Genomic DNA, 24734 nt, shown 5'->3' on the forward strand with positions numbered 1-24734 from the left:
GACGCTGGGGCTGCAGCGCGCTCCCCAGGGACGCCCACTCTCCCCACGGAGAGGCCCACGGCGCCAGCAGAGCAGTAGTGTACCTAGGTCAATCACCCACGCACTGAACAAGGAGACAAACACAGAGCGTTCCTTCCAACCAAGCGCTGCTTCCGCAGCAACTGCAAGCGCAGCTCTCGGGTTAGGGGGAGAGCCCGAGGCTGACCCGGCCAGGCGCTCCACGGCCGCTCCGAGCTGAAGCAGCAGAGCTGTCTTGAAAAACAAACATTCCAAGTGCGCACACGGACCCGAGCGCAATGGGACTCTGACCTATTCAGCATGACGTCTAAAACACACACAGATCTTACGAAATGAGGGAACAAAGCAGTTACAAAAGTCCTGGCTCTTGGTAAGTGCCAACGCAGCAAGCACCAAGCGAAGTCACATCAGCATTCTCTGGGTCCCCAGGGGCCTATTTGGAGGGCCCCACCCGACGGCGCCCCCAGGACCTTCCCCTGGAAGCCAGTCATCCCCACATGGTTCCTCTGCTCACATTTCAAGCACTCCGAGTGACACAGGTGCAGAAGAAGGTCCTGGCCACACACCTATCCAAAGACTCAGCAGACATTCCCGCATCAACTCATGATTTGAGAGCCTGAAAACAGACTGCCAGGAGAAATGAGACAGCCAAGGTCCACACTAAATGGAACTGGCATTTCAGAGGAATTTCATTTTGGACAGATAAGCCAAGTGGCAGAAAATGTCCTGCAGGAGGGACAGCTGCTTCTGCAGACAGGTGCTCAAGGAAAGCTCTGCAAGAAGGTGACCTGACCCTTGTCCTTAACAACACGAAAAAGACGACACAAGAGGGGTGAGAAGGTCAGAAGTCAGGCGACTGCAAAGATCCAAGCAGCAGGAAGCAGGCCGGCCGACACTGAGGCGCGGAGGGTGCGGAGCACGGAGCACGCGTCCCGCACCAGGGCAGGGTTCCCCTTCAGCGGCATAGGGAAGCCTTAGGAGGAGGAGGGCAGACAAGGACGAAGAGCCGCGTCGGAACCACCTGGGCAGCGAGCCAGCGGAGGGAAGGTCTGCCCTTCCCTTTCTCTCTCTGTCACGACACCTTTCAAATAAATTTTTTCACTTTTCAAAAAGAAAGCTTACCATATTACCTGCTCAAACTGCTGTCCGAGAACTGCAGTCTCCCGCTCACCCTCCGCACCTGAGGCAGGCCTCGGTGCCTCTCTGTCTTGCAGGAGAGGGAGCTGGGGCTTCCAGAACAACAGCCAGTAAGCCGGCCGGCCGGCCGGTGTGGCCAGGCCCCTTCCCACCCTGCAGACCTGCCACCGCCCACCGACAGGCCTACGACTAAATTCTAATCACACCAAAGCACACTTCTGTTCTAACAGTGACCATCTAATCCAGCAATTCAATCCAGAAGCCTCCAGCAAGAATCTCCTAGGAGCCGCAACCAAGTCCTTCCACTGTAGTGTTAACACAAATCAGAGACTCCTCTGAGATACATTGGCCCAAATCCCAAAGTTTACACAGGTGGTATAACAAGACTTCATTTCCCAGCATCCCACTTGCTATTTCACAACTGAGAACTGATCTACTCCACCTTCTTGCCTAGCTTTGTATGTTGCAACTCAACAAAATTCAGGCCTGGATATTAAGCAATTGAGGCCCATTCAAATTAACTGTTAAAAAAAAAAAAAAAAAAAAGCCCTGCTCAGGCCCTGAGACCACAAGACCCCAGGGGACGTCCGCAGAGAGCTGAAGCCAAGGCCCGAGAGCCAGCACGGACAACCGAGCGAGCAGCAGCCCGAGAGCCCCGAGACAGTACTCACACAGAGGAGCCCGTGCACCCCGAGTGTCGCAGGCCCATGCTACTCCAGCGCTGGACTCAGCACACGACTTTACAGCGACAGCAGGCAGCTGTGCCCGCCCTACGGCCTGCAGTGCGCCCAGTCAGCTCGGACAGGAACTGTGACGCCTCCTTCCTCCTTAGGGGACCATTGCAACAGCTCCATAAAAGCACGTCCACACAACAGCACCAACTTCAGGAGCCCTGGAGTGGGCATGTAGCCCTGGCATTCTGATGGCTTCTGGCTCCAGTTTGCTGCCCATGCAGTGCACCTGGGTCTCTGCTGCCCACATGGTGCCCAACAGCTGTGGGGTAGGGCTCTTGCTCTCTTTCAAGCAAAAATAATTCCATGGAGGAGAGAGCTCCATGAGTCCTGTAAAAACAAACCACAATGCCCCGGAGATGGGACTGGACAGGCCAGCGCCAGAGGGGAGGGCCGGGCAACAGCTGGCCTGCTGCCCGCCGGCCTGGCAGCCTCACGGAGACTCACACGTGCATTCCCGCACCGAGGCACTGCAGATGTCAGCCCTGGCATGCCTAATTTTCTTCTCCCTCACTCCCTTTAGGGGTGACTGCTCAGAAACGTCACCCTGTCCTCAACATTGCCACTTTGTTCCAAATTGTGTGCTTTACGCATAATTGAAGACAGAAAGCTGCACAGGGCAGTGGTTAGAACACAAGTGGTTTCCTCGGGGGCGTCTTGCACTCATTCCACCAGCCTCCCCGCACACCATTTCCTGACGTGGGAATGCCGCCCGCGCTACACGAAGCACGAGCACAGGGCTGCGCTGGGAACAGTGATTTCGTGGCACGGCGTGCTGTGGGGCCACGTGGCACGGTGTGCTGTGGGGCCACGTGGCACGGCGTGCTGTGGGACCACGGCAACCGAAACACTCAGTGCTGGCAGGAAAAGGAGAGGAACGAAAGCCCCTCGCTTGGGGACTGCCAGGCAGCTGCCTTTGCATCACCCATCACTATTTACACCTCAAAATGGTGCTCAATGTCCTGTTATTTTAACAAGCAGTGCTACCATTCTGAAAGACTGCCCTGACTGCAGCTAGCCGGGAGCCGGGCTGGGGGCATGGAGGAAGTGGAGATTTCCAATATATTTGGTTTTCATTAATAGATGTGAGCACAGAATCACTTGAAGAATCTAAATGTTTTTTTAAATAAAGATTTATTTATTTCATTGGAAAGGTACAGAGAGGAGGAGAGACAGAGAGGAAGAGTTTCCGTCCGATGATTCACTCCCCAGGGAGCCTCAACAGCCGGTGCTGCACCGATCCAAAGCCAGGATCCAGGAACTTCTTTCTGGGTCTCCCACATGGGTGCAGGGTCCCAAGGGTTTGGGCCATCCTTGACTGCTTTCCCAGGCCACAAGCAGGGAGCTGGATGGGAAGTAAAGCTGCCGGGATTAGAACCGGCGCCCATATGGGATCCCGGCACGTTCAAGGCAAGGACCTTAACCATTATGTTATCGTGCCGGGCCCGAAGAATCTAAATCTTTAGCCCATACACATTTAGCTGACGTCTCTCATCAACACACAGACGCAGCTTGTCCAAACAGCCGTGTTCAGCAGCAGGCGATCCTGGCACTGAAGGAGTCCTGCACTTCACTAAACCCCTTCTAGAACACAAGTCACTCAAACTCGTGCTGTGACTGAGTGGCCCGTTGGTGTGCCTGCTGCCCAGTGACCCAGCAATGCTGGGAACTCTGCGCTCTGCCAGAAGGCAGAGTTCTCAGAGCAACCACATTCTAACACACACAACAACGCAGTTCTAGTTCATGCTGTCTCATAATTATTCTTGTGCCATACAGCCTCACTCTATGCTGGTGCTATTCAGCTTCACTCAAATATTGATTTTAGCCAAAATATTTATTTAACACGCCTACTTTTTATCCTTGTCTAAGGATCACTTCTATTTATGCTACTAACAGACTCGACAGCATTTCCAAGTCATACTTCCTATTCTTATATCTTTAATTTAAACACTACATGCAGTGGTGTCTAAAGATTTGAATTTTTTTTTAAGAAAATGGAAGATGCCAACCCAATCTCTCTCTTACCCACAGCAGCAGCGTGTCCCACTTATGCCTACAGTGAGCTCAGAGATCAGCTGTTTTCAAAGCACATGCTGTTGCCATGGAGACTATTACCACAGACAGGGCTGTGCAATTTCACAACTCTGGAGAAAAGCTTCCCCACGCCCGGGCCACAGACCACACCCACCGCCCAGCCTGCCTCCTCAGGTGCCCAGACACACGGCCCTGGAGCGGCTCCTGCCTCCTCAGGTGCCCAGACACACGGCCCTGGAGCGGCTCCTGCCTCCTCAGGTGCCCAGACACACGGCCCTGGAGCGGCTCCTGCCTCCTCAGGTGCCCAGACACACGGCCCTGGAGCGGCTCCTGCCTCCTCAGGTGCCCAGACACACGGCCCTGGAGCGGCTCCTGCCTCCTCAGGTGCCCAGACACACGGCCCTGGAGCGGCTCCTGCCTCCTCAGGTGCCCAGACACACGGCCCTGGAGCGGCTCCTGCCTCCTCAGGTGCCCAGACACACGGCCCTGGAGCGGCTCCTGCCTCCTCAGGTGCCCAGACACATGGCCCTGGATGCACAACGCCTAGCCCAACGAGCACAGCAAGCCCACACTCGGGCACTGCTTTTCCACAACCAGCACTTCCTCAGCAAGCTCACTGCACATTGTCCAACAGACTAGCAGGTCACTGTACTGGCACTGCCAGCGAAGGGCTTCCATGTTGCAAAACCACAGAATCCTCAGACTCCCTGAGTTGAACATCTGCCCAAGGGTGGGGAGGGGAAGGCGCCTAAACTAACCCTCTGTATCACATAATCGAATCAGCCTGGCTACAAGCCTGCCGGTGCTGCCATGGCTCCTCGCCCAAGCCCTCTGCTGCAGGCCGGAGACACCTGGAGGACGGCCCAGCCTCGGGGGGCTGCTCAGCCTCTTGGGGGTATCCCCTGACAGGGCAGCTGAGGCTCCCACACAGAGCCGTCAGAAGAAGCTGGGTAGTGCCACGCAAACACAAAGCAGCTGCTCACACTCAGGAATGGCAGCCTCCTGCCGTCACCGCGCCTTCCCACACCACACAGCCACCAAGGTGAGCGGGACAAGGCGCGCGGGTGAGGGACAGGCAGCTACTACTTGGGAGAAGCTTATGTCTGCCCCGCGTTCTCACAAGCCAAAGAAAAGGCTCCGAGCTTATTAACACCTGTGCGCTGAAGCCTTTGCGAGGACTTGGAAATGCAACCACGTGCTTCCAGAACATCTTGCTCAAAGGCACTTGGTTCTACTGTGAGCGTGCACATTTGAAGAGCTGCTCACTGAGGCAACTTGGAAGCCAGGTTTTCAGCAAGTTCTAAGAGAGGAACCGAAACGTGTGCCAGGAGCAGCGCTGTGGCTTTCCGCCCTGCCTTGGCAGCCTGCACCTCTCCCACGAGGCAGAAAACATACATCTCAGAAAGGCTGCCCCAACACCCGCAACGCAGCCAACCATGGTTTCCAGTGTAGTGTAGGCAGCTGACAAAGACTCACTGAACAGATGCTAAAAGCAGATAAACTTCATGACAGCAAATTCCTTAACAACAGCTGTCAGTGAAACAAAAACATCCTGGCATTTCTGTGTCAGCTCTTCAGAGAAACTGAGGAGGGGGCTAGCAGCGAATGCCCCCGTCTGGTCTCAAGTCCTGGCTACCTCTGGCTGCCAGCACGCCCCAGAGCCCACCCGGGACACCAGATCCTGCGCGGTGGCTGGATTCTGGTCACATTTCCCTCAGGCCCCGAGTGCAGGTAGAGCTAGCTCGGGCATCGGTTCAGGTCAGACCTGAGCCACGGGTTCATCTGCACCTCAAAGCTTCCCTGGCTCCTGCCACACGCAAACAAGCACAGACCTTTGCCAGCTCACCTGAGGCCCCGATTCCACAGCTCCTCCGACGCCCTGGGCTCCCCACCAGCCACCTCACAGTCCTCTTTGCTAGGCGACACTCTGTTGCAAGCCGTGTGACGTCTGACATCACCAACGGCACTGCTATGGGAGAGAACTGACTCGCACAGTCTCTGGCTGGTCCCAACAGCTCTACCATGGAGGTACCGCAGAGCTCAGGTGTGGACCCGGGCTGGGAAGGCCCCTGCTCCAGGACACACAGGCCACCAAGCAAGAACATGGCTCTCAGGCTCTCACCACACAGCCTCTCTTCAAGTAAACAGGAATTACAGTATGGAGTAAAATGTGACTTTAACATGTGTATTCATTATAGAAAGGCAATTACCCTAATTAACTATGTAAAGATTGTCAAAATATTTTTTAAAAATTTATGAAAAAAAAAGAAAGTCAATTAGATAATCAACCAACCTGTTCCCTCACTCCAAACCTGTCACAACCGAGTGTCTGCAGTCTACCCTTTTGCAACGTTCAATATAAAATCCAGCACTACCCTGGCACACATGACAACATGGCTGAAGGCTGAGAAGGCAGCCCTAAGCAGGACAAGGGGCCGAGGGGCACAGAGAGCAGAGGCGGCGGGGGCTGCCATGAAGAGGCTGCACTGGGAGTCGGTCCTGCAGGGGTGGGTCAAGTTTCCTGACAGGACAATGACAAGGCTCTGGAAATGGACCATGGAATGGGCACAGAGTGTGGCGAATGCACACCTAGACAGGTCACTGAGTCACACAACCCGTTCTGGCTGGAATTCCCACCCAGCCTAGAGTACCACCTGAGGACCCAGGGCCTTGGTGGACTCAGCCTGGACTGGGCCTCCAGCCAGGACAGTGCAGAAGGTCCCAGCAGGGCCGGCTCTGCCGCCAGAGCGCAGGCACCAGCAAAGTGCGATCGGATGGCTTCTCAGCTGGGTTCCCCTTGTCCAGCTCTCTCCACCAGCAGGCAAATGACATGTGACAGAGAGGTGCTTGGAAGCATGCAGAGATCCCAAGAGCACACACACTCGTTTCCCTCAAGCTGCGCCCGAGTCACCTTCACAATGCTCTCACCCAGGCTCCGAGAGGCATCATGGCAGGCGCTGCAGGAGAGAACTGCCTGCCCAGTGGCACGGCACCCCAAGAGCTCTCCCTGCTCCGTCCCTATCACCTCACACACAGCCAGAAATGGAAAAGCTAAACACGACCAAATCAAGCCTGGCAGGAGCACGTTCCTAAGAGGTTGGAGACATGAACTCAACTCACAATGGTCCTTCCACTGGTAAATCACACAGGTCCAGTGGGGCTTGTTCTTGCTCAGGTCATTTGCTGGGAAGATGATAACCACAAAACCAGTAAACATTGCAGCCAAGTGAGAAGCTATTCCTGAAATGACGGCCTTCATAAACACTGCAGTCAAAACTGGTGGCTGTTTTACTCCCTTCACTTCACTTACTGAGGCCTGGAAGTCTTCTTCCCCATGATCCGTCCGGGAGTCAGCAGAGGCCCACGGGGCCCCTACCAGACAGGACCCCTACTGGCCAGCTCCCTTTACTGTATCCATGCCAGGAGACCTCCACCCTCCTCCAGTCACAGAAACACACTCAAACCAAAACTCAGTCACCTGCAGATTTCCCATGGAGAAGGAAAATGTGGACACACGGGTCTCTCATTCATTCATTCACATCCAGGAGACCGAGAGAGCACGTATGGTACAGGAAGTTCCCTCTGGTGTTCAACCAGCAATGTTACAGACAAGACTCAGGCTCCATGCTCAGAGAAACACGAGAGGAACAGATCAGGAAGCTGGGAGAGGCGGCAGGTGGAGGACCTGCGGTGTCCCTTGGGCAACACCCCTTTGACAGCAGCAGGCCGAGCCGCAGCGGGCCTGGACCTAGGGAGGGGACACTCACTGGGTGAGCAGCTGGTGCAGCTTGTGGTGGCCTCGCTCCAGAGCCAGGCTCACAGGCGTCGCCCCTTCCTGGTTGTGGATGCTGAGAGCTCCGCGGCCACCCGGCTTCTGTAACAGGAACCACGTCAACCTCAGCAGTCCCCGGCGCACAGCAAAATGCATCAAGGTCTCGCGGGGGCCGGCATCTGCAGTGGGGAGGATGCAACAAGGTTCATTGGCTAAGAAGAGCAGCAAAGGCCAGACTCACCCAGACTCAGGCTCACCCAGACTCTCTGGAGACAGCACGGAGGCAGCCCCCTACCAGGAAAGCACCCTGCTTCAGACAGGGTCACCAGGAAGTCTCTGGGAGACCCCTCACACACTTCTCCCCACAACAAGGGGATCCAGAGGAGCAGCTGCCAGCACCTTGATGGGCGTGCACTCAGGAGCAAGAGGAGCCGGAGGCTGGCTGGGCACACCACACACAGGCAACAGCACAGTGCTGTGACGGCCAGCTTCTTCGTGTGCTCAATGACAGCAAGAAGGGGCAGTTTTAAGCCTTTTTACTGTAACACAAATTTAAAATGTGTTGCCTCAAAAGCTAAAAAAGGAGGAAGGGAGAAAGGGAGAGAATGAAAAAGGGAGAGAGAGAGTATGTGTGTGTGTGAGAGAGAGAGGGGGAGAGTGAGAGACAGAGAGGGAGAGAGAATGAGAGAGGGAGAGTGACAGACGGAAAGAGTGAGACAGAGTGAGAGTGAGAGAGAGAGTGAGTGAGTGAGAGAGGGAGAGAGGGAGGGACAAAGGAAACAAGCAGACAGGAGGAAGGCAGAGGAAAGGAAGAGACTATCATTATGTTCCTAGAATTTTATTTATAAATCATATTCAATTCATTAAAAATAATTAAAACTGAAAAAAAGCGGGGGGACAGCTTAAGGTGTGCACAGCCCATATCCGACTGCCTGGGTGTACGTCCTGGCCTGCTCCAACGTCCTGCAGACACACACCCTGCAAGCAGCTGGATCCCTGCCACTGACACAGGAGCCTGGCTTTGTCCTGGCCAGTCCCGACTGTGGCAGGCATTTGGGGAATGACCAACATGGCAGATCTCCCTCTATCTCTGCCTTCCAAAGGAATTTTTTTTAATGTTTTTCAAATCCCAATTGAGGACATTTTACAACATGCTAGGCCAGGATCCCACAGCTATTAAGGCATCAGACCGAGTCTGATGAAGTGTCAGAGCCAGCAGGAGCCCCAGGAGTCCTGACAGCTACCTGCCCAACAGTGTCCCGCACAGAATCCTGGGAGGGCATCAGTAGGCAAAACTAAAGAAACCTGACCGCCTAACACAAGCCACTTGAAACTAAAGCCTCAGTGTTGCTCAGCTACAGGAGAAACTGGACGTAGGGTAGAGACCAGCCTTCCATCCCATCTGCATCTTTTTCTGGCAACGTCCTGTAAATATATCCCAAAGTTTAAACAAACAAAAAAAGTCACTGCAGGAAGAAAGAGAAAAACTAAGGCAATGCACTGATTTGACAAAGGAAAACATGACTTGGGCATCCTTCATGTGGAACGCAGAAAGGGCTGTGGAACCAGGATTGGCACCGTGTGGCAGGAGGAGTGTCCTGACCCCTCTCGGCATCACCTTCTCCATCCCCGCGGGCACCAAGCCACCCCTCCCTCACAGCACTGCCACCCAAGGCGAAGAGGCCGCTGGAAGGCTAGCATAGCGACCGGCGAGAGGGGCTCCCACTAACGGGCCCCCTCCCTCTCCCTGCTCTGTCCTCTTGGTCTTCACTATCAACACTTCTCTGTCTCGATCTCTTGGCTGATCCATGCCCACCAGGCCAAGCTGTGCCCTGAGCCTCCCAGGCACTCATGCCCACCCTGAGACCCACCTGGCCTCCTCTCAGCCTGCATCGTCGCTCATCCTGGCGGGCTTCCCTCAGGGGCAGCTTCGTGGCCTGGGTCTTCTTACTCTGCCACCTTCAGTGCCTCCGTGAGCCGCCCTCACTATGAACCTGGGCTTACCATGAACCTGGGCTTACCATGAACCTGGGCTCACCATGAACCTGGGCTCACCATGAACCTGGGCTACCATGAACCTGGGAGTCTACACTGCCTTGTCCTGTCACTTGTGTGCCACTCCATTCTTGCTACCAAAGTAAATTCCTTGGTAGGAAAATGTTTCCTATTTTTCATTTTCCCTATATAATTATAAATCACACACTCCCACTTCAGAATGTTCACACAGAGGCACATGGCTGGAAGACAATCACAACTATAGGTATAACTGTAACCATGAGCACCTCTGAAAACCAAGCAGTACCATCTGCTGGTGCCCACAGCTGCTCCCAAGCACAGGCCCACCCCACCAAATCCCAGAGGGCCAAGAATGCATTGACTGACTGAGAACTGGGCCTCTGCAGACGAGGGCGGACCCACCCTGGAGCCTGCCCTCCTCAGGCTCCTGCCTCTTCTGGTCTTCCATCTTGATGACTTGGCTGCAGCCTGGCTCCTGCACTCTAGGACTAACACACAGACTAACACACAGACAAACACACAGACTAACACAAAACATTCTCCTGCGTAAGGATCCTCTTCTAGCACAAGACTCAAGCTATGTGAGCCACATGCTTCCCTTCGGACTGCCCTGGGGTGTGGACCCACCGCATGCAGCTAGTCCACTGCACACAGCTAGTCCACTGCATGGAGGTGTGGGACCCACTGCATGTATGTAGCCCACTGCACAGCGGTGTGGAACCTACTGCACACAGCCAACCCACTGCACTGGGGTGTGGACCCACTGCACACAGCTAGCCCACTGCATGGGGGTGTGGGACTCACTGCACACCGCCAACCCACTGCACAGGAGTGCGGAACCTACTGCACGCAGCCAGCCCACTGCATGGAGGTGTGGGACCCACTGCACACAGTTAGCCCACTGTGCACAGCCCACTGCATGGGGGTGTGGGACCTACTACAACACACAGCTAGCCCACTACACTGGGGTGTGGACCCACTGCACACAGCCAGCCCACTGCACACAGTTACCCCACTGCATGGGGGTGTAGGACCCACTACACGCAGCCAGCCCACTGCACATAGTCCACTGCATGGGAGTGTAGGACCCACTGCACACAGCCAGCTCACTGCACACAGCCCACTGCATGGGGGTGTGGGACCTACTGCACACAGCTAGCCCACTACACTGGGGTGTGGACCCACTGCACACAGCCAGCCCACTGCACGCCTCCTGTGCTTTTGCCACATCTGTGCTGACCTTCACAGATGCCAGAGACTGCATCTGAGAAGCCCGGCTGCAGAAGGACAACATGGACATATAAACAGACTCTCCCAGTCCATGCTGCTTCAAGCATATGAACATTTTCACCTACCCATACTCTGACTACTTCTGATCCTTGTCTCGTGGTCCACGCCAAAAGCTCCAGGACTTAGGATCAGTCTCCGCTCTTGACATTCCACACCTGTGCTGGTCTCGCTTCCGTGCTTGTTCTGGGAGTTTCAGACCTTACTGCATGTCCTGCACTGTCCCCAGGGGTGCCCCGTGCGGGTCCAGCACTGCTGACGGCCTCCTTGGTCTGGCTGACTGAGGGCTTGGGAAGCAGTCACCCTGAACAGCCTCTGCCACCAAGGAGCCTGCCCGGCTGTCTGAGGCCAACAGTTCCGGCCCGTCAATGCTCCAGCTCCGGCCCTGTAATCTGGGATCTTGCCTGGCTCATCCCCACAATGAGACGACCTGACCAGGCAGTGCCTACTGCTCCGCTTGCCGGATGCACCCTGACCAATGCCACTCTTCAACCTATTCTCCCCTGCCTGCTTCCCCTCTGCTCTCCCAACAGACCTGATTCCTTCAATCATTTAAAAACCAAATGGAAAATACCTTCTCAGTCTTTCTTTGGTTTCTTTTAAAAAGTCATTTATTTTTATTAAAAAGGCAGATGAGATTTGCAGAAAGATCTGCTGGTTCACTCTCCAAATGGCCTCAGTGGCCAGAGCTGAGCCAATCTGAAGCCAGGAGACTGGAGCTTCCTCCAGGTCTCTCATGTGGGCACAGGGTCCCGAGGCTTTGGCCCGTCCTCTACTGGTTTCCCCCACACGCAAGGCCTCACACAGCCCCGCCCAGGGAAGGACAGCACGCAGCAGGCCACACTGAGAGAAAACAGGGAAACTCAGACTTTCCTCTTTGCACAGCTCCAGGATCTGAGACATAGCAGAGCCTCCCAGCACCTATGTCCTGCCACTACAGTCCCTTCCTGTCCAGCACAAGATGGCTGTCAGTTCTTGGCCAGGAAAAAAAATCTGTAGCAGTCTCTTCCTTCATGGTAGTGATGACAGCTGAGGGGCCAGGGAACGGCTCAGGAGACCCTTTTCCAGACAGGGCACTCACCTCCACACAGCTGAGGGGCCAGGGAGTCCAGGGGCACAGTGTCATGGCAGGGCACTTAGACCAGTGGCTTCTCTGTGCCCTTGGGTAGGAGCTCTCGCTTGGTTATTATGACCAAGAAGGAACGGAGCTGTCCTCCAAGAAGCTTCTCCTTGCTCTCTGCGAGTTACGCTGAGCACTACTGCACGAGGGTATTCCAGGGGAAGACTGTCTCTGATTCACCACTGTCCCCACCCTTGGGAGGCAGGAGTGGGCCCACAAAGTGAGACTCAAAAAACCCACAGCAGGAGCCCACGAGCGCCCCACCCTGCTCCCTGCACTGAAGACAGGATGTGGCAACAAGTGCCGGGCATGCTCTTTCCTACATAACCACGGGTGGGGACTCTGAGACAGGCCACACCCTCGTGCTCAAGTCCAAAGCTAGGGCTCCCAATGCAAGGCACCTGCTGCTGTGCTGGGTCTCCCTCGGTGCTGTCCACCTTACCTGCCCCGTTGGAAGCATCAGTTCTGTGCCTGAGGCTACTGGACGTTGGGCTCAGCATATGGAGAAGATACTGGAAGCCAGTCACACAAACACAATACAAGGACGTTACTTGACAGGGGAGGGGCTGAGAGCGGCCCCACTGCCCAGGCCTTTCCCACTTGACATTGTACAACCAAGTGTCCCACTGAGGTTCACACCCGAGGGGCAGGCCGATCACCAGATCTGCTGCAAGAACATGCAGGCGGGCATCATCACACACTGTCCTCCTGAGGGGGAGGCCGAGCCACCGACCTGAAAAACGGCCAGTAGCCCGGAATGTAAACACAGAAGCGGGGCTGGCCCTTGGTCTTCTGACGCCTCTGCCAGTTCAGGCTGGGAACCTGCAAACACCCCCCCCCACCCCCGCTCTCAACGGCAGGGGTTCCTGCCGGGTAACAGTACCCTGTGTCATTCCAGAACTCTGGAGCAGGTGTGAGATGCAAGCATGGCAGGAAGAGTCAGCTCAGCGCCCCAGCTCAGCCCTGCCCGTGCCGTGCTCCAGCCACCAGCCCACACCAACAGTGCACACAGCAGATTCCTGCAGAGCAGCCCTGTGTGCTCATCATGTCCCTCACAACAACTTCACCGTGAAATCACCATACAGCTGCACGTTCAGTCTCTGCTCCATCAGCACATGTGCCCAGCAACACTGACTTGTGAAGGACAGCCAGACCTACGAATGTTAACAAACGCCAAATTCTCACAGCAATGACTGCCCCAACACCGCTGACCTCTCCCCCACTCCCAGCCTCCGGCAACTGCTAATCTGTGGCTCGCTGCCACTTTGCCTCTTAGAGGTTGTCATAGAAACGATGCCACAGAGAACGCACCCTCTGTCCACAGCAACACGAGGCTCTCTCCATGAGGACAAGTCCCAGCAGCACCCCAACACTGTGCGACGTGGCCGAGCCTCGGGTGCACCCCAACACTGTGCGACGTGGCTGAGCCTCGGGTGCACCCCAACACTGTGCGACGTGGCCGAGCCTCGGGTGCACCCCAACACTGTGCAAGGTGGCCGAGCCTCAGGTGCACCCCAACACTGTGCGACGTGGCCGAGCCTCGGGTGCACCCCAACACTGTGCAAGGTGGCCGAGCCTCGGGTGCACCCCAACACTGTGCGAGGTGGCCGAGCCTCGGGTGCACCCCAACACTGTGCGACGTGGCCAAGCCTCGGGTGCACCCCAACACTGTGTGAGGTGACCGAGCCTCAGGTGCACCCCAACACTGTGCGAGGTGGCCGAGCCTCGGGTGCACCCCAACACTGTGCGAGGTGGCCAAGCCTTGGGTGCACCCCAACACTGTGCGACGTGGCCGAGCCTCGGGTGCACCCCAACACTGTGTGAGGTGACCGAGCTTCGGGTGCACCCAACACTGTGCGACGTGGCCAGGCCTCAGGTGCACCCCAACACTGTGCGACGTGGCCGAGCCTCAGGTGCACCCCAACACTGTGCGACGTGGCCAGGCCTCGGGTGCACCCCAACACTGTGCGACGTGGCCGAGCCTCGGGTGCACCCCAACACTGTGCGACGTGGCCGAGCCTCGGGTGCACCCCAACACTGTGCGACGTGGCCGAGCCTCGGGTGCACCCCAACACTGTGCGACGTGGCCGAGCCTCGGGTGCACCCCAACACTGTGTGAGGTGGCCGAGCCTCGGGTGCACCCCAACACTGTGCGACGTGGCCAGGCCTCGGGTGCACCCCAACACTGTGCGAGGTGGCCGAGCCTCGAGTGCACCCCAACACTGTGTGAGGTGACCGAGCCTCGGGTGCACCCCAACATTGTGCGAGGTGGCCGAGCCTCGGGTGCACCCCAACACTGTGTAAAGTGGCTGAGTTTCAGGTCTGGGTGATGCCTGTTGCTACAGTATGCATCTCTGTGCACGGACACTGGTGGAACTAAGTTTTCGGTCTGGCACACATGCCCACGGAGGGTGGCTGGGCACACAGCAAACATGCATTTAAAGTCAGAGAGCTGGCTCTCCTCGAGCGGTGCTAGCACTCGGCCTTCCCGTGAGCCCCATGGGGCCACCGCAAGGAGATGCTGCACTGCAGCCCTGTCCACATTCGGTCTGCTTCACCTGAGCCTTACTGGTAGGTGTGCAGTGGGTTCAATTCAAGTATCTGGATTAGGTTTAACTTTTGCTAGAACTCTTTGAGCAACTCTATGCAAGAAAAACTTAGAGAAAACGGAGTGCCCAACATGGTGAAGCCAGCTGGTTCTCTCCCTCTAAAGACAAGGTTCAGGAGCCCCAGGGGAGGCCTCTAGCGGTTCCCTGAAGTTACTGTAACTTGAACCAACCACACAACTTGTAGGCCTGCTCGAAGCAAGCCAAACATAACCATAAAACACTGTAAGCCCCCACAAATAACCAATCTTGTTCTATCTTGATATCGATTATAACAGCCAGCTAGAAAACTTACTCCAATAACAGAACAGAAATGGCTGGACTGGCAGCTGCCAGATCCATTACTACCCTCCATCACGTCAACTCCTCCTTCTCCAGGTGTCCTGAGTGTTAGAGCTGTTCTGGAGCTGGCTTCGCTCTCAGCCTTCCACCGCTCACAGCTCCTGCCCTGGTGTGGTCTCGGGAACGAGCCCCTGCAAGGATGATGCTACTGATCACAACTCGGTGGGAGAATCCACAGGAGGGACTTACACACACTAAGCTGACGGGCATGGAGGAGCAGGAACTGAACCCCTGGTTCAGCGTCCTGGGCATCCTCCCCAGTCTGCTCACCCAGGTAGCACAGCTGTCACATCTGGGAGCCCTCTGAGGGATGGCTGAAACTGACCAGCCCCGCAGAAGCAGATCCTGCCCACAGGGCTCCAATACAGCCTTCTAAGCTAACTCTCCTCAGTCATGAGGAAACACCCTGGGGCTCAGCATGGCTCAGCACGGCTCAGCACGGCTCAGCTGCCGCTTTACGAGCATACAGAGCATACACCCCACCTGGGAGGCCAAGTTCCTGCTTCCTCTGTCCCAGACTCAGCTCCCTGCCAATGCGTCCAGGCCAGCAGCGGAGATGGCCCGAGCGTCTGACTGATGGGATGGAGTTGCAGGCTCTGGCCTGGCCACTGAAGCCACCAGGGAGTGAACCAGCACACAGAGGGTCTCTTTCTCTCTTGGAGCCTCCCTGGCACTTTCAAATAGTCTCATCTTGAAAACAAGCTAATGTTTCAAAAATACCAGTCTCTCACTACTGATTCATTCACTCTGCAAATGCCCACAAGAGCCAGGTTTGGGCCAGGCTGAAGTATGACCCAGTAGCTCCGCCCAGGCCCCCATGTGGACGGCAGGAACCTGACTACTGTGCCACCACCTGCTGCTTTCCAGGAGCCACATCAGCAGGAGGCGGGAATGAAAAGTGCTGACAGACTCAAACCCAGGAGCATCACCAATGCGGGAGGCAGCATCCTAACCCCTGGACCACATGCGCACCGCACAAGTACACCTGTTAGGGGCAGGTACTGTGGCACAGCGAGTTCCAGAGCCACTGAGACACCTGCATCCCGTTTCCGAGGGTCTGCCTCACACATCTGATCCATCCTTCCCCTTCTCCCTGGGTTCCTGGCACCCTGTGGCAAACATGCAGGGAGATCCCGTCTCTGCTTCAGCCTGACGCAGCCCTGGCTGCTGTGAAGTGGCAGACACGCAGGGGGTTCTGTCTCTCAAACTGTTATGCTTGGGGGCGGGGACTGAAAAAGTGGCTGGTGGCTCGGGGGCCGCCGGTGGGAATCCTCAGTCTCCCACACGGGTCAGGGTGCAGGACGGCAGGAGGATCCGTTCTGAGAGGCAGGCCCAGGCCCCCTGCATTATGCAACGGTACGCAGCCATGTGATGACAGAACATCATGACACCCAGGTGGACTGCACCACAAAGAAAAGGGAAAATGCCCGTGCAGGTACTTAGTGCCCAAGGTTCTCCTTTGGATGTGGTTTACACAGCTGACAGCAGACATCCCGCGAAGGCACGGAGGAAGGCAGGTGTGACGCAGGGGAGGAAGGGGAGAGGGCGGCTCCTTGCTGTCAAACTACAGCACTCAGAAATGGGGGTCTCTTGATGATACCCTAGAGCCCCAAACGGAAAATGTTATTTGACTGGTTTCAACAGCGCTGAGATGTCAGTTTCACTGCTCCAGGGTTAAGAAAATTTTTCCAAGACCTACTATCTGACCAAGTCCACCTCAGTGCACCCACAGGCCCAGGAACACGCTGCAAAGCTTGGCCAGGACAGCTGTCCAACCTGTCCTGCTCACCATCTCTGATGAGGTAGTCGACATCCTCTACTGGCCTAGCTCAGCTGGCTGTGTCTCCTGTGTACATCTGGGCATGCTGTCCACTGCACAGCCATCAGCACAGAAGAGGCCCAGTCCTGACACGCACACTCCAGGGTCAGACCCTGTAGTCAGGGTTTGAGTATAACCACCTAAGAAAACTTGCCTGGGGTGACCTCACAATTGACTCTAGCACACACCAGCCAGTGCAGGGTCGGGTTCAGTCCATCACCTGAGCCAATGCACATGGCACGGAATGCAGTTACCTGGTCACTCCACCCCAGCCTCTTCTCTCATGCAAACTGATGGGTGCTACAGCCACGCCCAGTACAGCCTGTCACAGGCGATCTTCACAAACACCAGCGGGTCCTGTAGCCCAGTCAGGGAGACTTGCAAAAACCTAAACCAGGTCCTCCCAGCCCCAGATTTGGCATGTGCTGGCATACGCTGAGGCCTAGCCTGGTCCGTTCTGCATTCCATCTGGCTTTTATAACACTCCCATGGGTGCTGCCATTTAGCTCAGCCCGCCCCACCCCTAGTCCTGGTCCATACATAAGCCAAGGGGTGCTGCTGCCCTGACCAGCCTGGTCCGCCCCCACCAACCCTGGCTCTCAGGCTCACTAATGCGAGCTGCAGCACAGTAGGGGAGTGCCCAGTTTACCATCAGGACTGCTCCCAGCCCCAAATCTTACAGGGAGTACTGCAGTCCAGCCTGACAAGACTCACACCCAATTCCGGAACTTGCAAGCAAATGCTGTAGCCTAGCCTGGCTGCCTCGTGCCCAGTCTGGCCCATCCCGAGACCGGCAAACCCCCAGTCCCAGCTCTCACAGTCAACAATGGAAACATTAATCCAGCAAGGAAGTGCCCAATGCATGTGCATGCCAGTGTGCCGTGGCCCAGTCAGTTTGAACACTCACAATCTTGGCATTTGCTGGCAGGTGCTACAGCCTGGCTCAGACCAAGCCACCACCAGTCCCAGCTTATATCACCGGGTGCAGCAGCCTAGCCCAGCCTGGCCCACCCCCAGCCCAATTGGTGGATGTTGTGGTCCAACCCGGCCCAGCCTGTACCTGGTCATAACTCTCGCTCATGACAATGTGGGCTATAGACTGAATCGAGCCTGACACATCCCCAGACCTAGCTCTCACATATACCAATAGATGCTGCAGTCCAGCCATCTCTGGCCTGGCCTACCCTGCCCCCAGCTCAGGCTCTCATACTCACCAGTGGGAGCTACATACAGCCTAGCAGGGGATGAAGAGTGGCCCAGGTTCCCCTAGCAGGCCCACTCCCAGCTCTGATTTTGCATGTGCTGCAGCCCTGACATGGCTGGCTTGCAATCCTGGAACTAACCAGCAGGCACTACAGCCTAGCCTAACTGGCCCACGTCCATCCTAGCTCTTGCTGATGGGTGCAGCATCCTAGCCCAGCCTGGCCCACCTCAAGACTTGGCTTTCACTCAAAGCAGCAGCTGCTGGAGCTTAGCCTTGTATGGCATGCCTTCAGACCCAGCCCACACATATGCCGATGGATGCTGGAGCCTTACCCAGCTCAGTCAACGCACAGTCCCATCTCCTGAACTCACCAGTGGGAGCTGCACCTTAGCAGGGGAGAGGGGATTCCCCAAAGTTCCCCTACCTGGTCCGTTCCCAGCCCCAGGCCTTGTACAATAAACCAGCCTGGCATAGGCCACCCATAGTCTTAGCTCTCCCTGGTGGATACTGCAGCTTAGTTCAGCCAGGAGTGACCCACACCCTACCCTGGCTGTCTCTCACGCCAGTGTGTGCTGTTGACTGACCGAGACCTAGCTCACATGCTGAGAGGTGCTGGCAGCCTAGCCTAGCCTGACCTGCCCCCCAGCTCAGGCTCCTGCGCTCACAGCAGGAGCTGCAACCTAGCAGGGGAGTTCCCCAAGTTCCCCTACCAGGACGGCTCCCAGCCCCAGAACCCACATGTGCCAGCAGGTGCTGTGGCCCTCTTGGGCATGGTGTACCCTCAGTCCTTGCCTGTGCATGTGCTGCCAGGTGCTGCAGCCTGGTCCAACCCAGCCTCCTCCCAGCCCCAGCTCCCACAAGTGCCAGGTGAGTTCTGTAGTCTAGCCTGGCTTTGCCTGTCACCACCCCCAGCTCTCAGCACAAACCAGCAGGTACTATAGTCTCTCAGAGCCAAGCCCACTAGCAAAGATCCAATTCTCTTATATTCTGGTGAGTGCAGTGGTCCAGCCTAATCCTACCCCTGCTCTGGGACTTGCAGGGAGGTACTGCGGTCCAGCTCAGCCAGGCACGCTCCCAGCCCCAGCTTCTGCAAGTGCCAGCAAGTGGTAGGTGATGCTATTTAGCCCAGTCCAGGTCTCACACATGGGCGGGTGCCTTAGCCTAGCCCAGACATGCCCTCCAGTTTCCCCCTCAAAGCCCTGTGAGTGCAGTGGCCTGGTCCCTGGAAGACCCCACAAAACAGTCTTCCCATTCAGTAAGCTGTTCCTACTCTGATCCATCCCCAGACCCCCTTCTCTGGGCAGATTGCAGCTGTCCCCTTCCCCTGCCGAGAGGGGGCCTGGGGTGCCATTCATCAGGCTCAGAATGCCCGCTAGCTGCTGGCTACTTGCCTGGGCAGAGGGGTACCATGCAGCTGCCCCAGCTGGGGTCCCAGTGTTGTCCAAGAGGGTGCATCCTCACATGGAGGCCGTGAAACTGCACAGGCTGAAGAAGCAGACCGCTTCCTCCACACGCCCCGCACCCCGACTTTCTACTCCAACTCCAGACTGTCTCCTGGGAACTTCAGGACACAATAATGAGCACCCTGTCTTTGAAAGCTGAACCCCAAAAGCTACCTGATATGCTCAAAAGATCACGCTGGCAATCCAGGAAGCTGAGCAGCACGGGGCAGACCTGTTTATCATGCACTCAGCCTCTCCCCGAGGCTTGGACAGAGATCACATCAGCAGCCCACGGAGACAGAAGTACTCCAAACTAGTTCACGCCTGCCTCTGGACCACAAGACCCTTACCGTGCAGAGCCGCATCAGTCCCCAGCACGTTCCACTCGGCCGGCAGCTTCAGGTGTCGGAATGCCAGCGCAACCTTCTCGTCCAGGGAATTCACGTCCCCGGCTGGCGGCCCTGACCGGTCCAGGAAGCGGGTGAAGTTTAGAGCCTGCTGGTTGCCAGCGCTGGTCGCCAGGAACTGGGCTGCGTCATATGCCTCATCCTTGATGAAGCGGAAGTCTTCCTCGGCCACCACAGAGACGGGCAGGCCGCCTCTGGAGGCGCACAGCAGCACCTTCACGGTCTCACAGCAGTCATGACCTGACAGAAGAAGCAAACAGCGTGAGCGTCCCTGCCGATGCCCAGCGTCACCCATCCTTCTCTGAGCACCAGCAGCTTTTCCATTTGCAGATGTCAATGAGCCTCAAGAGCCATCAGCCTGGCATCCCACCACGCTGCAGCTCCAGGCCCAAGGGTGGCTGAGTCGCAGGCGAACCCTATCCACTCACAGGCTTACTGAGCGGACTCGGCTCTCACCCCTCGCCTCGTCCCCAGCCCAACAGGCTGACCAGGAAGCATTCTGAGCTGCACAATGACACGGTTCTGCCTCACTGTTGCCAGCAATCTCCGGCCTCACAACCACCCACCCAAACCAGGAATGCAAAGACAGCAGTGAACCGCCCACCGTCAGGCACAGCCCCACAGGCAGGCGCACCCCGCATGCCCCCTGCGGGCTCAGCCACTCTACAGGTCTGCGGGCAGGCAGTTCTTGAGACTCACGAGTTCTTCCAGGCTTCTACTAAGCAGAATGTATTCAACAAAACAGCCACTGCTTCTCTTCACTGTCAAATGCTGACCTCAACAAGCCAGAACACTGTTCTACCACCATCTCCCTTCTCCTAGAAAATGTCCTCTGACGAGAAGAAAGGAGAGCTGTGTCAATGTTTGCGCTGCTTACGCCTCCTCGTGCGCCACCTAACTGGCCACAGGCACTTTTCTCTCGGCAGCTGCAGACCTGGGAGGCCAGGACCCAGGCTGAGCACGCCTCCTGTCATTCCCACGTGGCCAATCAGGAAGACAAGGAAGCTGACTGTCACTCCTCTTGGCCCCGTGGAGCCTCAAGTCCTTGAGCCCGGTGAGGAAAGGACTCTCCCACAGCTGTGATTCTAGGCTGCTACCAGCTACTCACTCACCAACCGCCCGCCCCAGGCCACGCACCACACAGCTCATTTCCTCTGCACAGCCATTTTATAAGGTAAGCACTGTCCCCTGTCACAGACAAGAAAACTAAAACTTCAACAAGTAGCTTGCCCAGGTCACAGAGCTCCTCAGACACCACAGCCGTGAGTCAGGCTGCAGGCGGACAGCCAAGGACTCGAGGCCGGTGGGCCTCGTGGGCAGACCCTTGGAGAGACAGGCCAGTGGGACTGGGGCGCCCAGCTCAAAGCCTCAGGCCCCCAAGGGATATCTGCACAGACATGTGACCCGGGCCCTGCCTCCACCGGAAGGCCTCTAGGAGGCTGTAGGAGAAGGGAGCATCTTCCACGGGTGGGTGGGGGCAGGGCAGTGCCATGTGCACACACTGGACACAGCGCCCTGCCAGCGACCATGGAGGCACTTAGCTCAGGGCTTAGGACGCTCTTGTTTCACACCCAGCTCTGGCTCCTGGCTTGTTCCCTGCCAGTCCACACCCTAGGGGACAGCAGTGATGGCTCAAGTACTGGGTTCCTGCCAGCATGTGGGCGGTGGATGGGTGGGGACTGAGTTTCTGGTTCCCAGCACCAGCCTGCCCCAGCCAGGACTGTTGTGGCGTTTGGAAGTGCACCAGCAGGTGGCAGTGCTGAGGCCCATGCGCCTGCTCTGCTCACTCAAACAATAAATCAATTAGGAAGAAAAGAAACACAACACCAAGCCAATAACAAGTCAAAACTAAATCGTAGCCTTCTTAAATACATGAGATAAAGTTAGAAAACAAATGGGCTTTCTTTGCAGGGCAGCAGCCTGATGACACACCCACAGCAGCCAGCACAGAAGAGCACTTCCTGCCCACAGCGCTACAACCTCTCTCAGTTCTGTCGGCCAGACAGCTGGAAGCCCACTGCCACGGGGCACTGGCCGGGGGTGGAGACACATGAGGAACCCTCCTAGCCCGCCAAGGGCTCATGGTCCCTGGGGAGACAGCCAACTGCAAGTAGCTGTGGCGTCCACCAAGGGGAGGGTTCAAGGGGAGGAGCAGGAAGGGCCCTGCAGGTCAGCTGCTTCTACTGTGCCTGCCCCCTTGCTGCCCCTCCCAGCTAACAGGCACTTAGGTAATATTCACTGGGTGCCAGACATGACTCATAACCAGTGCTTTGCAAGAGACAACTCAGGGTGTCTCCACCCTGCTCCCTGCTGCCAGGGGCAGGAGCCCCAGAAGAGAAGGGGAGAGTCACGAAGATCTGAGAAGGCCACTTCAGAAAGAAAATCTTCCCCGTGACACTGTCCGCCGGCCCGTAAGTTAGGAGCCGTGGGACGCAGACGGGCCCTTGAACAATGTCACCCAAAACAGCACACACAGCCTCACTTCACTTCCGAACAAATTACAAAGACACACAGAAGTAATAATATGTACTTCAACCGAATGTTAAAGAGAAGAATTGCTGTGGTCCACAGACCTGATCGGTAACTGCAACCCACCCCGTTCATTTAGAAGCAGCCACCAGTTCCCGACAGCCCTAAGCAGCTCTCAGTCCACTGAGCAAAGGCTGACATCACAACTTCACACAGGACGATGTAAATGTCTGACATCCAGACTGAAACCTGCCTTCACAGTGCAGCTTTGCTATGCCTCAAAGAGACATGCCCCAGACCTACGCTTCCTCCTCTCCGGTCCGCCTGCCCCGGACGGTGTCAGGAGAAGGGAGCATCTTCCACGGAAGCAGCCTGGCTCCTGCACACGCGGCAGAAGGCCGCCGGGCAGTGACAGCACCTCCGCCAACATCGCAACATGAAGGATGCGTGCAAGAACCAACAGCACTGCAAAGCTGATGCCAAACGGAGCAGAACGGGTGGGGGAAACACGGGGAGAGCCCAGAAGAGCAGGGCTGCTGGGCACAAGTGTTCCCTAGCAGCGGGTGGGAGATTTGCGGAGAACTGAAACCCACTGTCAGGAAGGCAGTGGCCACAGCACGAGTGGCCAGGAGCCTGATACTGCCCTGCAGCCACTACCGCTCCCAAGTTGCACCTCCAAGATCACCAGGCCACCTGAGTCTCCCCACCAGGGCAGGACCAGGGTTCGCAGCATGGGCCTTCAGGAAACACACAGAGTAAACCAAGCATTGCTACTGACGAGGAGCCCAGCACCCGCCCAGGCACACCCACACGAGCCTGGCAGCCTCTTCCCTACAGCGTGGGCTCCAGAAGTGACACAGCTGGCACAGCGGGCATTTCACCACAGGTTAGGTGACACAGACCCAGTAACAAAATCAGGCTTTGTGCAAAAATGCATCATTCCTCCAATACCTATAGAGCAGAGCTGCAAGGACAGCCTTGGCAGACACGGAACGCAGGGACCCATCCTGCCCACACACTGCGGAGACACACAGTCACATCCAGCAGCTGCAGCAGGTCGGAGAGAGCCAACACCTGCAGCCAGTTCCCATTTCCTGCTTACAAGAAAGTAAGAAAGAATCCCAGGCTTTTTCTTTTAGTTCCAACAGGAAGTCGGGAAAGTTTCTGAATGTCTTTAGAGATCTACCCCAAAGAATTTAGGAGGGGGGAGGGTGATTAAGGAAGAGACAGATTGAAGAAACATGAACTAAACATTAACTCCGTCTTGCAAACTGTCCCAACCAGGTTCAGTTAATACGTAAGAGGAACACAAAACACCTGCAGGACTGGGCAAGATGCTCACAGAAGAGGGAGAACCAGCTGCGGAGCCAGAAGGCCTCGGGCAGGGAGCCCAGGCGCTCCGCCTCAGCTTCCTTGTGCACCAAGCGAGGAACGCCCAGACTCACTGGAGCACAGAACACAAGATGGAGATGCACGCCTGGCAGGCGCCACGCCAGCTCATCAGATCCCTACAGAGCTCAAGGGAGCCCCCAGGAGGGCTGCACAGCTCACCACTGCCTCGGGGGCCACAAGGACACACCAGGCTTTCTGAAGATCCCAGCATGCCAACAGAGCAGCAGTGCTGCTGACCCATGGCGTGACATCATGTCACCTCACCGTCACCTCACCTCACCATGACATCACGTCACCTCACCGTGACATCACCTCACCTCACCATGACATCACGTCACCTCACCGTGACATCACCTCACCTCACCATGACATCACGTCACCTCACCGTGACATCACCTCACCTCACCATGACATCACGTCACCTCACCGTGACATCACCTCACCTCACCATGACATCACGTCACCTCACCGTGACATCACCTCACCTCACCCACAGGTGCCCTGGCCTTCCTGAAGATCCCAGCACGCCAACTGAGCAGCAGTGCCGCTGACCCAAGGCATGACTTCACTTGAGAGGCAGCTCCAGACTGTGTAACAGCACGGATGTAGAGATCTGCCTACAGTACCAACATCCCAACTCGCTTTCCCAGTCACTGCCTAGGAACACACCAGAGTCCAAGTACTTACCAGGAGCGATGGTCTCCAACGTGTCAGAGCTGACCTTCCGAGTGCTCGCACAGTGATGGAGGGCAGAACCCGAAAACACTAAGTAAAACACGACATCCTCTTCCACTCTGTCCTCCTCGGCCAGCAGGACGGTGACGACACAGTCGCCCTGGAGGGGAGAGAGCACTCCACGTTACTGACACCGCTGAGGGAGGTCACACACATCACCTGTGCTATCAGTAAGGCTACTCCCAAGTGAGCACTCAGTAGGG

At 56.5% G+C, this 24734-nt stretch overlaps 1 protein-coding gene across 1 annotated transcript in view; it reads right to left on the bottom strand.

Moving 5' to 3' along the window:
- The window catches only part of LOC121149261 (A-kinase anchor protein 13-like), a 100244-nt gene that overhangs the window by 19939 nt on the left and 55571 nt on the right, over positions 1-24734 (bottom strand). The window contains exons 3-5 of the mRNA XM_040969764.1: positions 24484-24631; positions 19879-20175; positions 7688-7871 (exon numbers count right to left, since the gene is read on the bottom strand). Of these exons, the coding sequence (XP_040825698.1) occupies positions 7688-7871; positions 19879-20175; positions 24484-24631 (629 nt within the window). The remainder of the gene's footprint in view (positions 1-7687; positions 7872-19878; positions 20176-24483; positions 24632-24734) is intronic.

The sequence above is a fragment of the Ochotona curzoniae genome, unplaced genomic scaffold, assembly GCF_017591425.1.
Source record: "Ochotona curzoniae isolate NIBS_2020 unplaced genomic scaffold, NIBS_Ocur_1.0 scaffold_4701, whole genome shotgun sequence".
Lineage (NCBI taxonomy): Eukaryota > Metazoa > Chordata > Mammalia > Lagomorpha > Ochotonidae > Ochotona > Ochotona curzoniae.